We start from the raw sequence: 14570 nt of genomic DNA on the forward strand, positions 1-14570 counted from the left end.
TAACTGAACATCCAAATGTTCTCATTCATAATATAATAAAAATATGTACACGATGTACATCTATAACAACGGCTTCCTAAACCGCCGCTTACTGATCGTTTCAAAATTCAAATGTATTTTACTAAAATTGATCAGCTTCATTTTTATGGGTATAGCGGCGGGACACAGAACTAAGACCTGCTGTCCATATGAGCGTGTGTTATTCTACCTGTCCTGTTCCACAATTGTGGGGCGCGCCAGCTCGCTCGCAGCAGGAGGCGTGGTGTCCCGGGCTGCAGACGGCCAGACATACAGAGCTGCAGTTAGAGCTTAGCAATACAGACATCGGGAGCGCGTGGTGGCGCGCGGCCGTCGACGCAAGGTTGAAGTGATAGAAAGCTTCTCCGGTTGCTCGAGCAGGCTGAGCTGTGGATGTAAATTTCTGTTTGTCGCTCTCGCTGTGCGCAGTTGTGCTGGGGAAGTGACATTGCATTTCCTCTTTTTCATATCCCAACCTTCTTTCTGTGTTGTCCATTGTTAGCACTTTCGCTGCCGTCTCCCTCCGCATTTACTTGCTGCAGTAGCACTTTGAGCACCCTGAGCCGTTCCGGTTATTTGATGATCGTGGCAGAGGAGAGGATAATTTTGGTCCTATGATGGAGCCCTGGAAGCAATGCGCTCTTTGGCTAATAAACTGCAAGGTGTTGCCTCCCAATCATCGGGTAACGTGGGACACCGCACAAGTATTCGACCTGGCACAGACTCTAAGGGATGGGGTTCTTCTGTGCCAGCTTCTCAACAATCTGAAACCGCACTCACTTAATTTGAAGGAAATTAACCTGAGGCCGCAAATGTCACAGGTAAGGTTTCCAAAAAGCTCAGTGCCTGAACTTTTAGTTTATATACTCAGGACCATACAGCCAGGGTGATAGCTCTTTATTTTTTCATAAGAAATATATATGTTTGGCATATTGCCTTTACGGCCCGGTTTTTGCTTCTTTCCATTGGCTCATTGTTATGGTGCAAAGTGGTGCCATTATTCAGCAGTAAAAGCATCAGTTCACTAAAACCTGACATGCAATGTGAACGTTGCAGTTCCCGGAACAGTCCCTTTTTCTTGGTGTACTTGTAAGAAACACATTTCAGGAAAGTTGTTTTACAGAGGCTGCTATGTTCGTATAATAAAGGCGCATGGTATATGAACTATACACAAAGTGCACTGATAAAGGAAGTTTAAAAATTCGCTCACTAGTTCCGTTATTTTATAAAACTGCTGCCCTCTGAAGGTCTAAATGTGCAGGTCTCTGGAGACAGTTAAGTTTGTTTTGCACGTTTGCATGGCTTTTTCTTTATTTTTACCAGACTGATTACAGTTCAGGTAATTCTTTGCTTAGGCTTCACAAACCACACTCACACATTTGACAGGTCATATATGTATATCGGTTTTGGTTGTATTGCCCAAAGTTAGAGCTCAGGCATTGTTTGTTCACCTTTAGAAGGCTTAAAACTTCTAGAAGTTAAAACTCACTGTCAAGCAAGATTTTGAAGAAACAGATCTGCCTTAGAGCCACTTTCCTGTTAAATGATAATATATCCTGATTTATTTATTTATTTATTTGACATCTTGGTGATTTGGACTGGGATTCTGGAGTACATTTTAGCCCCTAATTTGTTATATAACAGTTACACACACACACACACACACACACATTGATTTATTTGTTTACTACGGTAGAACACCGATTGTCCCGGGCATTTCTCCTGTTCAGTCCAGGGATAGACAGATTTAAGTATATGGACATCAAATTGTGATGTACCACTTATACAAATGTAACATCCTAAGTCTATTAGTGTAAAACAGTCATATACTGATGCTGTTAAGAAATCACAATGTAAGTCTTCTAGAACTCGTAAGAGGAAGATGAAAGAAACTCCCCAAATAAATCCTCTGATAGGAATAAATCAACTTCTGGAAACATCTTAGTAATTGATGACTCCATTGTTAGGCACACTGATTTCATATTTAGCAGGCTGAACAAGGACAGGGTTACAGCTAGCTATCTCTTGTGAACCAGCAGCGCTGATCTTTCAAGAACCCCGTAATCCACTGTCCTGTAAAAAGTATAACAATAATTTTATCATAGTCCATGCTGGAGTAAATGATTCGACATGAAAATCCATGAAAGACATGCAGAAGGACTCGCTGGAACTTGCTATACATGCTTCAGACAAGGATAAGACACTGGCCGTGAGTGGTATCCTCTCCGACCTTAAAATGATACTTAGATTCAAGTAAAAGATAATTGGTTTCAAAAACTGGCTAAGTAGCCGATATCACCACAGGGGGTGTCTTTTGGGGACGAGATGATTGTGATCGATAATCCCACTTGATTTGCCAAGGATGGTCTACCACTCTCATTAAGGGACTTTCACATACTAATCACCACCTTTGCTACCCCCTTTGTGCCTTTTTAGGCTGTGTTCATCTAATAAACATTGGGTCCTATCCAACAAATGAAATTATAAACTGGGCAGCATTAGGAAGGCTCTTCTCAATGCCAGGGCTTTTATTAACAAGCTGCCTAGGGCACTTCTGCAACTGGAATGAATCCCTTTTTGTATAATGAATGAGACATGCTTCAGTTGCAATGAGAGCACCTCCTCTTTGCCTGGGTGCTTTGCCTAGCATGCCTTCAAGCCCGCTGTAAACAAAGATAATGTCTCAGTTTTAATCTAGGGTTTCATCCTTTCCAAAGTTGTACCTAGTCACCTGCCAAACAAACTCACTGACCCCTAGATTATACAAAGTAAATCAGAGCTTCAGTGTATAGCTTGTTAGAGGTCATCTTCCATGGCCTCACATGACCATGATAAATTCCTAGCATTCCTAGAAAACATCCGTATTAGAGAGGGATCATTAATACTCAGTGACTTCAGACTGGAGAAAATTATTTATTTACACCCTGGAAACTATTAGGGTCCTAAGCACTCTGGAAACTATTAGGGTCCAACCCAACACTCTCATAGTAGGTGACTTCAACTACCCCTCCATCAACTGGGAAAACTACTCATGCACCAGTACACTGGCCCCAACGCTTCCTGGAATTCATGAATTCCAATGCCCTGGACCAGCTCATTCTTCCTGTAGTGGGGGTAAAAATGAGTTGGTCCAGGGCATTGGAATTCATGAATTCCAATGCCCTGGACCAGCTCATTCTTACCCCCACTAGAGGAAGCAACATCCTTGACCTAGTTATTACTAACATGGGCATCTGTTGCGGTACACCAATAGTCAATTCCTTCCTGGTTAGATCTGACCACAAACTAATCACAATGGAAATCCACATCTCACACACACACACACACACACACACCCTCGCAAAAGGTAACCACCATGAAAAACTTCTCCAAAGCTGACTTTGGGCTACTAAAAGCAGAGGTGGCTAACTTCACGGCACCCATGTCAACGGAAAATAGATTCATGACTGCCAAATCATACACCAATGCACTGTACAAATACTTACATAAATGCATAGAGCTAGCCGTACCCAACAGAACCAAGACACTGTCCTCCAAAAAGAGCAAGCCAATCTGGTGGTCCCCTGCCATTAATAAACTCTACAACAGAAGCAAGAAACTGTTGCAGAAAAAGGTGAAGTCCCAAGACTGGAAAAACTCCCTTATTAGCCTCAACAAAAAGTTGAGATCCCTCATCAAAACCTCTAAAGCCAGCTATGAAGGCAGAATTGTAGCAGATTCTAAAAACAACCACAAAGCCTACTATAGTTATATCAAGAATCTCCATGGCAATACACAGGTTTGCTTTGAGTTACTACACAATGGTACCTCCTATACTGAGCCAACAGATATTGCCGACATGCTGACAGATTCAGTGCCAACTTTACCCCTCTCTCCCCCCTAAAGGACCAATCACAATACCGAAGGAATGTCAGGCACCCAGCATTACTGCAGCACCGGTTAAAGCAGCATTGTCCAAGGCAAAAAATACAGCTTCCATGGGACCTGACAATATCCCTGGATGTGTTCTACATGAACTACAAAGTGAACTGGCACCACATCTGTGTGCCCTGAACTACAAAGTGAACTGGCACCACATCTGTGTGCCCTGTTCAATCATAGCCTCACCTCAGTCTTTGTCCCTACTGAATGGTGCACTGCTATGGTCATCCCTCTCCATAAAGGGGGAGCGACTATAGACCTTGGGAATTATTGCCCCATTAGCCTGTAAATTCTGATATGTAAGGCTATGGAGTGCATCATCATGACCTCATTAACAAGCATACATGGAATCTCCAAACTGTAGATCTCACGCAATTTGATTTTGTGAAAGGTAGATCATGCCTGCTCAACCTGGTTGACTTCTTTGTCAGTCACCAGAGCTGTGGATGAGGGCAAGGCAGTTCATACAGCTTACCTTGATCTGGCCAAGGCCTATGATACCATTTCCCACTCAGGAACTATTAATAAACTCATCAAACTAGGCATCAACCCCTGTATCACTAGGTGGGTTGCAAATTGGCTCACAGATAGAACCCACAATGTGAAAGTAATGGACTGCAAGTCAGATTGCCTACCAGTCACAAGTGGAGTCCCACAGGGATCGGTCCTGCGTCCTGTCCTGTTTGGCATCTACTTCTCAGAAGTCCAGGCCAACACAGAGGGACTCTGGCTGAACAAGTTCACAGATGACTGCAAGCTGGGAGCCATTACTAACTCCCCAAATGATTTAGACATCCTACAGAAAGGCCTGACTGAGACCAGTGATTGGTGTCGAAACCATGGCCTTAAGCTTAATGCCAAAAAATGCATCGTCATCCCCTTTGGGAAAAATGCAGTTCCCACTAATTACCACATCCATGGGAGCCCACTGAACACTGAAGGCTTTATAAGAGATCTGGGGACACAGTTTGACAGCAACCTCTCCTTCGACCACCACATTGCCACTGTTGACAGAAAGTCCTTCTGTGTGGTACATCTCATTACGAAGGGTTTTGCATCCAGGAAGAAAGAGGTCATCATCTCTCTCTACTCTTCCCTCATTAGGCCAGTCATTGAGTATAATGCCCTATTTGGCATGTACCTCACTAGACACATGCAACAGCTGGAAAGCCACAAAAGTACCTCACAAAGAGGATCCTAGGCCTTAAGCACATCCTACACAGACAGACTCAATAAACTCCAACTAATCACTGTCCCATATAATCTACTAAGAGGCGATCTCTGCTTGACTTACAAAGCTATGTCTGACTTAGCTCTGTTAGAAATCCTACATCTAAAGAAATCCAAATCCCTCTGCACCACATACTCCAGAGACATCAATCTCATTACCACAATCAACAGACCATGCTGGGGGGACAGGTTCATAACCCAGAGACTGCCCATGCTCTGGAACAGACTTCCCATGCATGTCAAGCAGAGCACCTCACTGGCCGTCTTCAAGAGAAATCTTGATGAGTGGAAGGGAAATAGAAAGTTCACCCCGGGAATCACTGCAGTGGGTGTACCGTGATAGAGGCACTGGGAACTAACGGTGGGCGGCACGATGCCAGAGCACTTCTATGGGCTAGGCTTGTAAAGACTCAAGGTTCATTAGCCTAGTACACACCTACAAACCTATGAACATGTTTGTGTACAGGGTTAGTGCACTGATCTCAATGGACCATATGTAAGGACAGCCCGGGTGAATAGTATAACACAAGAAATAAACAAAATGTATTTATAGATAAAATGATAAGCTAAAAAAATATACATATTTACAGATTCAAGAAATACTGCAACATTTAGTTCAAAAAAGCAGTTTACAGTGTCAAAACATGGATGGAAAAATCCACTTCTATACCTCTATACTTCAGTTATGCACAGTCTTTTTCTTAAACTGGGTGTACACAAATTCCTTGCATAAAATTGTCTATAACTCTACCAGGGGCAGAAATATTTTAGACCAAATTCTCACAAACTCAGCTCGTACGTGTTCCCTCCCCATAGTCAATCCCTTTATTGTTAAGTCTGACTGTCAACTGGTTATCTTTACCCTCAGAACATCCTCTCCAATGATTACCAATACCACCCTCTATAAGTCTTCAAAAAAAGCTAACTTTTTACAATTATATGGAAAAAAATCACAAAATTATTCCATGCTAGTCCCCCCCAAAATAGAACCAGGATATGCAGCCACTAATGCCAAGGATATTTATACTAATTTACATAAAGGTATTGATAGGGCTGTCTCCACCAATACCAAATAAAGATGCAAATTCAATAACAACATCCTTGGTGGTTATTCGATATAAATAAACCTTACAATAGAAGGGAGAGACTGTTTAGATTACTTTGTAAGGCCAGAACCAAAGTCTTAGATTACTATGTAATGCCAGAGCTTCTCATTACAATGAGAATATAAAATGCCTTTCTAGGAATCTGGAGGCATTTATTAAGACAAGAAAAGTCCCCCATGAAAGTAGGCTTGTTTTTGAGGCAAAGGATAATTATAAGTAATTTTTCAGCTACATTAGAAAACTGCTCTTGTTTGGCATCTACTTCTCTGAAGTACAGACCAACACTAAGGGACTTTGGCTAACAAAGTTCACAGATGACTGCAAACTCGGAGCCATTATTGACTCCCCAAATGATGTGGATATCCTACAAAAGGGCCTTACAGAAACAGATGCTTGGTGCCAGAGCCATGGGCTCAAGCTCAATGCCAAGAAATGTATAGTTATCCCCTTTGGGAAAAAACATGTACCCGTGAATTACCACATAGATGGCAGTACACTAAACACCAAAAGTGTGATAAGAGACTTAGGGACACAGGTGGACAGTGGTCTCACCTTCAATAACCACATTGCCACAACAGTCAGGAAATCCTTCTATGTGGCACACCTCATCACTAAGGGCTTTTCATCCAGAAAAAAGGAGGTCATTGTCCCACTGTACTATTCCCTCATTAGACCATTATAGAATACAATTCCCCGTTTGGTATGTACCTCTCAAGACATCTTCAACAACTGGAAAGGCCACAGAAATACCTCACTAAAAGAATCACAGGCCTAAAGCAGATGCCCTATGCTGACCATCTAAAAATACTCCACCTGTACTCTGTCGCATATCGTCTGCTCAGAGGCAATCTCTGCTTAACATGAAAGGCCATGTCAAACCCAGAGGTACTTGACATGCTACACTTAAATAAATCCCAATCCCTCAGAGACACACACTCCAGGGATCTAAACCTTGTCATCACAATGAACAAAACATGCTGGAGGGATAGGTTCCTGACCCAGAGACTCCCCAGACTTTGGAATAGACTGCCCATACATGTCAAGCAGAGTGCCTGTTTGGCCCTCTTCAAAAGTAACCTTGATGATTAGATGGGAGGTAGGAAATTCACCCCGGGGATCATGTCAGTCGCTCTGCTAGACAGGGGTCCAGGGAAGTAAATACTGTGGGAAGAAATAGCCAGGGAATTGTTATAGCTAGGCTTGTATAGGCCCTAGGGCTGATAGCCTAGTACCAACCTATGAACCTATGAACCTAAGGAATAATTCACATTAGTACTCAGAGTTTATCTATAATGGCACCTTCTATTCATATTCTAACAACATTGCCAAAATATTAGAAGTCAAGTTTCTCTGCCAATTTCTCCCCTGAAACTATCATCCCTACCCCAACTTACCAAACCTACTGTCCCCAAGGACCATATTCTTGAAGTGTTCTCCAAAACCAAAAAAGATACTTGTTTAATGAGTCCCAAAAAGATTCAGAGTTATCTTATAAAGTCAGTCAGGCTGCTGCTGATTCTCTCCTTAAGTTGTTCAGCCTAAGCTTTGCCACAGGCTATGCATCTTAAGAATGTCACACTGTGATGGTGATGTTCCTACATTAGGATGGCACCACCAGTCAGCCTAGCAACTATGCTACTCTTGTGTGCAAAGCTGATGACTGTATCATCACTGACCTCATAAACCTGGACATTAAGAATTTAATCGGGCTCAACCTGTAAGAATTTGGATTTCTTAAGGCACAGACAATGGTAACACTGCTCCCACTGCCTGCATGGATCTTGCAAAAGCATTTAATTCCATGCCATATAATGGGATTGTAAACAAGCTAATAGCCTTACACATATATCCCTATGTAGTGAGATGGACTGCAAACTGGCACAAGGCTAGAGCACATGTTTTTGGAGTCAGTGATGCCTCCTCAGTTAAGGAAAAGTAGCATTCCCAAGGGGTCTACATTGGAATCCCCCTTTTTTGGCATTTATTTCTCTGATCTCAACACTTAGAACAAGGATCCTTGGCTGACTAAGTCTGCTGATGATTGCAAGTTGAGTGTAGTTGTCAAATCAATCTCTTCTTCTTTCGGCTTTTCCCGGTTAGGGGTTGCCACAACGGATCACCTGTCCGCTCATGATTGGCAGTGGGGTTTTACGGTGTTGAGTTGCCAGCCCGGTGCCCAACCTTCCACAGAAGGCAAACACACACACACACACACACACACACACACACACACACACACACACACACACACACACTCACACCTAAGGCCAATTTAGAGTGTCCAATCCACTTACAGCATGTCTTTGGGATGTGGGAGGAAACTTGAGCACCTGGAGGAAACCCATGCCACCACAGGGAGGACATGTAGACTCTGCACAGAAGGCATGCCAGCTGAGGATCGAACCGGAGAATGATGCAAATTCTCTTCAAGCATCAACACATGGTGTACCGAGTAAAGGATTAAACTTAATGCGTAGAAATGCAGTGTCATCTGCTTTGTAAAACAGCAAATTGCTACCACCTACATAAATGACACCCTACTCTGAAATGAGTCTGTCTTCAGGGACCTGGCATCTGGGTAGATGGCACAGTATCTTTTGTTCACCATGTAGTAACCATAGTCAGGAATTTCACAATTAATCAATAAAGACTTCTCTTCTAAAATCAAGAATGTCATTCTTCTGTTGCACTCTGCCTTAATTAGATTAGACCCATTGTAGAGTTATAATGCATCCTTTAGCATGTCATATTAGAGATCGAAAATTTGAAACACTGCAGAAGGTCCAAAAAAAAAAAAAACTAAGGCTTCAAAAATCCTGTCTGTCAGGAAAGGCTGGAGTCACTCTCCCTGTACTCAGTGTCACATAGACTGTTGATCGGGGATTATTTTTGCTTTCTTTGGCTTTAGGGATCCCATTATCCAAAACATCTTTTTTCTTAAGATGTTAGATAGTACAACCAGCACTAGAACAAGAGCTGTAAAACTCTCTCAGGGAATAAATAAAAACTAAATGGAGAGCTAAAGTCAACATCCAGTGCATCCCCTAGGATAGATGCATGTTCATCCATGTGATCGCCATTCTGCCTTCAAACATAGGTTAGGTAATTGGATAGGTACCTTGAAGTACACTGCAGGACTTACAGACCTTAGCCTCCTTGAAAAGCTTGGTAGAGCCTAAGGGTGGCTGTTGGTGAGGCATAGCCTCCTGCATAATAGTCTTGCATTTCACGTGATTCCTAAGAAAGCAGTTGACATTTCACTTTACCGTAGATAATGCATACAGTAGAAAAAATGTATAATTGGCATAAAACAATGCAGTCAGCACAAATTTTCAAGAAAAGCCCTTAAGAACCCGTAGAGTACTATTGATACATGTTAATCTATGTTGTTGTTGTTTATCTTTCGGCTTTTCCCGGTTAGGGGTCGCCACAGAGGAACTCTGGTCTGCTAATGATTGGCAGTAGATTTTCACGAACTCCGAGGTGCCAGCTCGACGTCCAACCTTCAATGAAGGCACACCCATTTACGCATGTCTTTCGAATGCCACCCAACTGCGGGGAGGACATGCAGACTCCACACAGAAGGACTCCCCGCACTCCAGCCGAGAATTGAACGGGAGAACCTCTTGCTGTGAGGCAACAACGCTACCACTGCACCACCGCGGCATTTTCTACATGCTAATCTATACCCAGTATTTTAAGCAGCTGTGGTTGAGAAGTGAGATGAGGACAGACCTAATGTGTCTAGAAAAGCCATGAGAGATAAGATATGTTCAAAAGTTAGTTGATGTATCTGTAAAGTGTCTTTGGTCATTAACAGGGAAGCTGCACCACATGAATAAAGGTGGGTCACACAACAAACAGTGAAATGCAGGAAACGTTACTCAGAGAGGCTGTTATGGCTGCATTAGCATGTGGAGAATTTCTGAATGCAAGAGATGCTTGTAGCTGATACCAGTATAGGTAATGCCACCATTGGATTTGCACTTTGTGTCAGTGAGACTGTTATGGAGGTGTTTGATTTGTTTAAGGAGGTTACTAGATCTACCAATCCAACTGCACATAGATCGGACCGACTGAGAGGGCCCACTGACAGCAGTCAATAAAATATGCTGTAAAAATAAATCTACCAAGAATTATATTAGTAAAAGTAGCTAATTTAATTGTTGAACAGACAAACATGTCAAAACAGGTGGGTTAAGTGCTTTCAGCTGTATAATACAAGGTGGGATCCTGTAGCTGGTCTGATCTACAAGCAGTTGGATTGGTTACTTGCTGTTTTTCTGCACTTAACACCCATTTTTGTTTGAGGTTACCAGATCTGTTTACTGTGGTTGTTTTTAGTTCAGCCGGTACAGCAGTCCATAGTTTTGGTCCCCAAGATCGAAAAGCTTTTATTCAACTTTCTGATTGCAATAGAGGAGTATTAGGGGAAGTTGTGAATGCACTAGAATATCAGACAATTGTGGAACAGGTTATTATTTGTAGTGCCCATCCTAGTGATGGACAGTAAGTTAACTGTTAACAGTTAGAATGTTACTGTGCCTGTGAATAGCATATTCATTTATTTAGTGGGGATGTAATATGTCCCTTCTGGATTGAGTCAATGGTGTTGTTTTGTGCACATTCGTTGAAGACAAAGCTATGTTGATGGGCATTGCATTTATGCTGGCAAACTTCTATGCACAGTTTTAGTTGCATGAATATTAATTAACATGTGTCAGTATGTACATGTGTGTGTGTGTTTGTGTGTGTGTGTGTGTGTGTGTGGGGGGGGGCTCTACCCAAGCTCTTAGAATCTTGAACTCAGGGAATTTTAATTTATAGGTGAATGGTGTACTGGATGCTATTTTATGGCTTCCAAGGTACTAAAAAGCATACCCTGTTTTTTATCATTGGTTAAGGCTGCATTTATGACACAATATGAAGGATTAGTATAGCATATGACTAGGACATCTGTATGCACCGTGAAATTGATTTTTAGGAACCAGAACATAAAGGCATTAAAATATTGGAGGTGGGAGTCCAGGATTGAGTTTTGGAGCACTTCAGCTATCATATGCTTACAACTGTTACAGAATGGAATTATTTTTGTGTCTGCTGCAATTTTAGTTAAACCTCACCAAAAGAGCCAAGAGAAAAATTGATGAGAAATATGAATGAGCTGTTTGTTCTGTTTTTTTTTCTTCTTGCACGTATTGGGAGTGTGGACTTCTCAAGTGCACACAAGGCTCTATGAACATCCTTTGTGAAGAAGAGAGGGGAGTTGACATGAAAAACTGCAAACATTATAAACCTCAGATGTAAAACTGTCTGCTTCATACCAAATGATGATGGTACTTGTAATATCTGCCACATTCTTATGCTGTGTGTGTTCTTCAGTGGACTGCTACACCAGAATGAACACAAGATCATTAAAAACAAACATATCTATGGTAGTGCATTCAGTAAATGTATAATTTCATGATAACAAAATAATGCATTGTTGTGTTAAAGAAATATAACCAGTGGTCTAGTAACAGGATGTACTTGTTCATAGTTGAGGATTATAATTAAATTCATGCATTATGCATTACACTGCTGTTCTATGCTTAATAAGGACATTATGTAGGACGCTTTGCAGGTATTTCTCTTTTTTATAATTCTAAAACAACAAAACTTGGAAGGAAACTCAATCACCCATTTTGGTCAATATAAATGGTAGCCAATCTGTACTTTTAGGTAGGAATAAATATTTCCACCACCAGAAAATCTGGCTATTTGTACATGTTTGTTTCTTCTTGTGAGATTAGGATAACTGCCATTGTCGTTTTGTAAGCAATGCAGATGTGTGTAACACAAAAAATGGCAAATAAGATGCTTAACTATCACCTACCAGCACAAAGATGTGGACTGTTTTAGTAGCTACTTGTCATGTTTAATGAAAAGACTCTGCAATTTTGAAAACTAAAATTTTCTTCAGTCATCTGGAATGCATTTATTTGCAACTTAGTAAAGACACAACACACATTCATGGATGTGTTCTAGTGAGAGACAGCTGAAAGATGAAGCAACTTGTATTTTAAGATTTTGCTTTTTCAAGCGATAAATTGCAGTGTTAGGAATTTAAAGTAACTGAGCAGCAGTTTACTTTTGAATGTCTAGTATTTTACCTGAATGGGTTTGTGTCTGTGTTGTGTTATACTTTACTTAATCACTGGTCTTTTTGAATTATGGTTTGTGTGTTGTGACTTTCACTTACTTGTTGTACTGCGTGGGCCTTTCCTTCATCTGGTGATATTCATGCAGTTTTCAAAGACGTAGATGAAAGTGATAAATCTTATGAAATGATGTTTTGCATAGAAATGGATATAAATAAGACACTTTCCATAACATAAATGAGGCTTACCACAGAATAAATTATAGGGATGACTGCAGATGAAATGCTATATAAAACTATTTGTATTAAAGTCTTCAGTCAGACAGTGAAGATGTAACACCTCTCATGCAGTCAAACCCAGAATTTTTATTCAAGAAGATATGTACAAATTCCCTTCATCTCAAAAGGGTGGCATATGTTTACTTCAGGACAGGACATGTTCTAGAAAGCTGATTATAGTACTCACAATAATGTCACAAGTTGTTTTGCTTTATTTTTTTCTGTTACCTTTGTTTTTCTGACAAACTGAACTAGGTTTCCTGCTGATTCCATGACCCATTTAATACTACTATTTGTTACTTTCTTGTTTTTCGCTGTCTGCAGTATTTGTCCTGGATCTCCTTTGTTGCATTTAGTTATTCCCCTTGATTAAGAAGTGTTCATATTTTTATTTGAATGCCATAAATTGACTAATCAGTTTGATGTTTCAGTCAGGTTGCATGATTGTTTTTGTCATGTTTAAAACAACCTTCTGGTTCTTAAACCATTAGTGTCAGCCACGTATTTATTTTGATTGTCATCTTATTTTCTTTTTCTCTTACATATTTATTTATTTATTTACTTATATATTTCAATTTGTGAACTGGCTAGGTGCACTGGTTTACTGACCTTTTTCAGCCACGTCCCATGTGTTAAATTTCCGTTAGCTTTCCTTGTGTTTGTTTTCAGTCTTAACATTTGTGTGTTTGTACAGATTCACATACAGACTCATTTCTCTGTCTTTTATGTTTATACATAAAATTAATTATTTCACTGGTGTGCTTCTAACTGCTTTCTGCATTTATTTTATTTATTTATTTTACATTTGTTGACCGGGAATGTCCGACTGGATACATGTCCATTTTCAGCGGAGGCCCGGGGAGAAAAGCTCCAAAGGAAGTTACACAAACATCTTTACAAAGTATACATTAACTCAGTTTACAAAGTCTGTGGATAGATATAAGTCATACAGGAAACACTTATTAAAGAACAACAAAACAAAGGGGTTCCAAAAAGTAGTATAAGTATACAATTGAAGCCTAACAATCAGTCAGGCTTGGAGCATGGACATAACCACTGAGACTTGAAATACTGCTTGAGACATTTCTTGAATTGATATACGGATGTATCCAGGGTAATGTCAGCAAGTAAAGAGTTCCAAATTTTGACAACATAATTGGCAAACAGTGAGTCTCCGGCAGAGTTATTGGATTTGATAGTTTGAATTACTAGTCTTTTAGAAGAGCGTAGTGTTCTAAGATTAAGGTGGGGATAGATAATATCTTTTAATGCCGGAGTCTTTTCAGGTTGTTTGAGTACTTTATAAGCCAGTATAAGTTGGTTATACTGAAACAGTCTGGGTAGCTCTAGCCATCCAAGATTACTTAGGTTAATACAGTGGTGTGTTCTATAGGGCAAGCCAGTGACAAATCTGGCTATGTGATTGTAGCAGCTAGAGGGCTTGTTAAATTCAGTTTTATTTAAGTTGGTAAGTACAGGGGAGTCATAGATTAGGGTAGAGAGTAGATTGGAGTGGGCATTGGCAGTTCTGGTAGATAGGGTTAGGAAAGGCTTTATCCTATACAGGGATCCAAGTTTTTTGTTAATAGTTTTGACAGTTTTATTGATGTGCACATTAAATTTAAGAATGTTGTCGATAATAACTCCTAGGAGTTTAGTATGAAGGTTTGGGGAGATTATGGTTCCATTACTGGACATGATGGAAAAGGATAACAGTGGGGACCTGTGGGTGGGGGAGAAGAGTAGGAGCTTTGTTTTTATGGGATTTAAAATAAGACAGCCATCAGCAAACCAGTTTTCTACTTGGTTAAAGGAGCTCTGCATGATTGCCTGCAGCTCTAGTTGGGAGGTAGCAGTGCAGACCAACGTGGAGTCGT

The 14570-nt window shown here is 40.7% G+C and overlaps 1 protein-coding gene across 3 annotated transcripts in view; it reads left to right on the forward strand.

The window, feature by feature from the left end:
• The first annotated feature begins 316 nt into the window (after positions 1-316).
• The window catches only part of VAV3 (vav guanine nucleotide exchange factor 3), a 2320370-nt gene continuing 2306116 nt past the window's right edge, over positions 317-14570 (forward strand). For 2 of the 3 annotated variants that reach the window (XM_044086042.1, XM_044086044.1), the window contains exon 1: positions 317-839. In XM_044086042.1, the coding sequence (XP_043941977.1) occupies positions 633-839 (207 nt within the window). In that variant the 5' untranslated portion in view covers positions 317-632. The remainder of the gene's footprint in view (positions 840-14570) is intronic. The other variant, XM_044086043.1, reaches the window with a different exon arrangement.

The sequence above is a fragment of the Protopterus annectens genome, chromosome 10.part0 (assembly GCF_019279795.1).
Source record: "Protopterus annectens isolate FY-2018-M chromosome 10.part0, PAN1.0, whole genome shotgun sequence".
NCBI classification, from domain to species: domain Eukaryota; kingdom Metazoa; phylum Chordata; order Ceratodontiformes; family Protopteridae; genus Protopterus; species Protopterus annectens.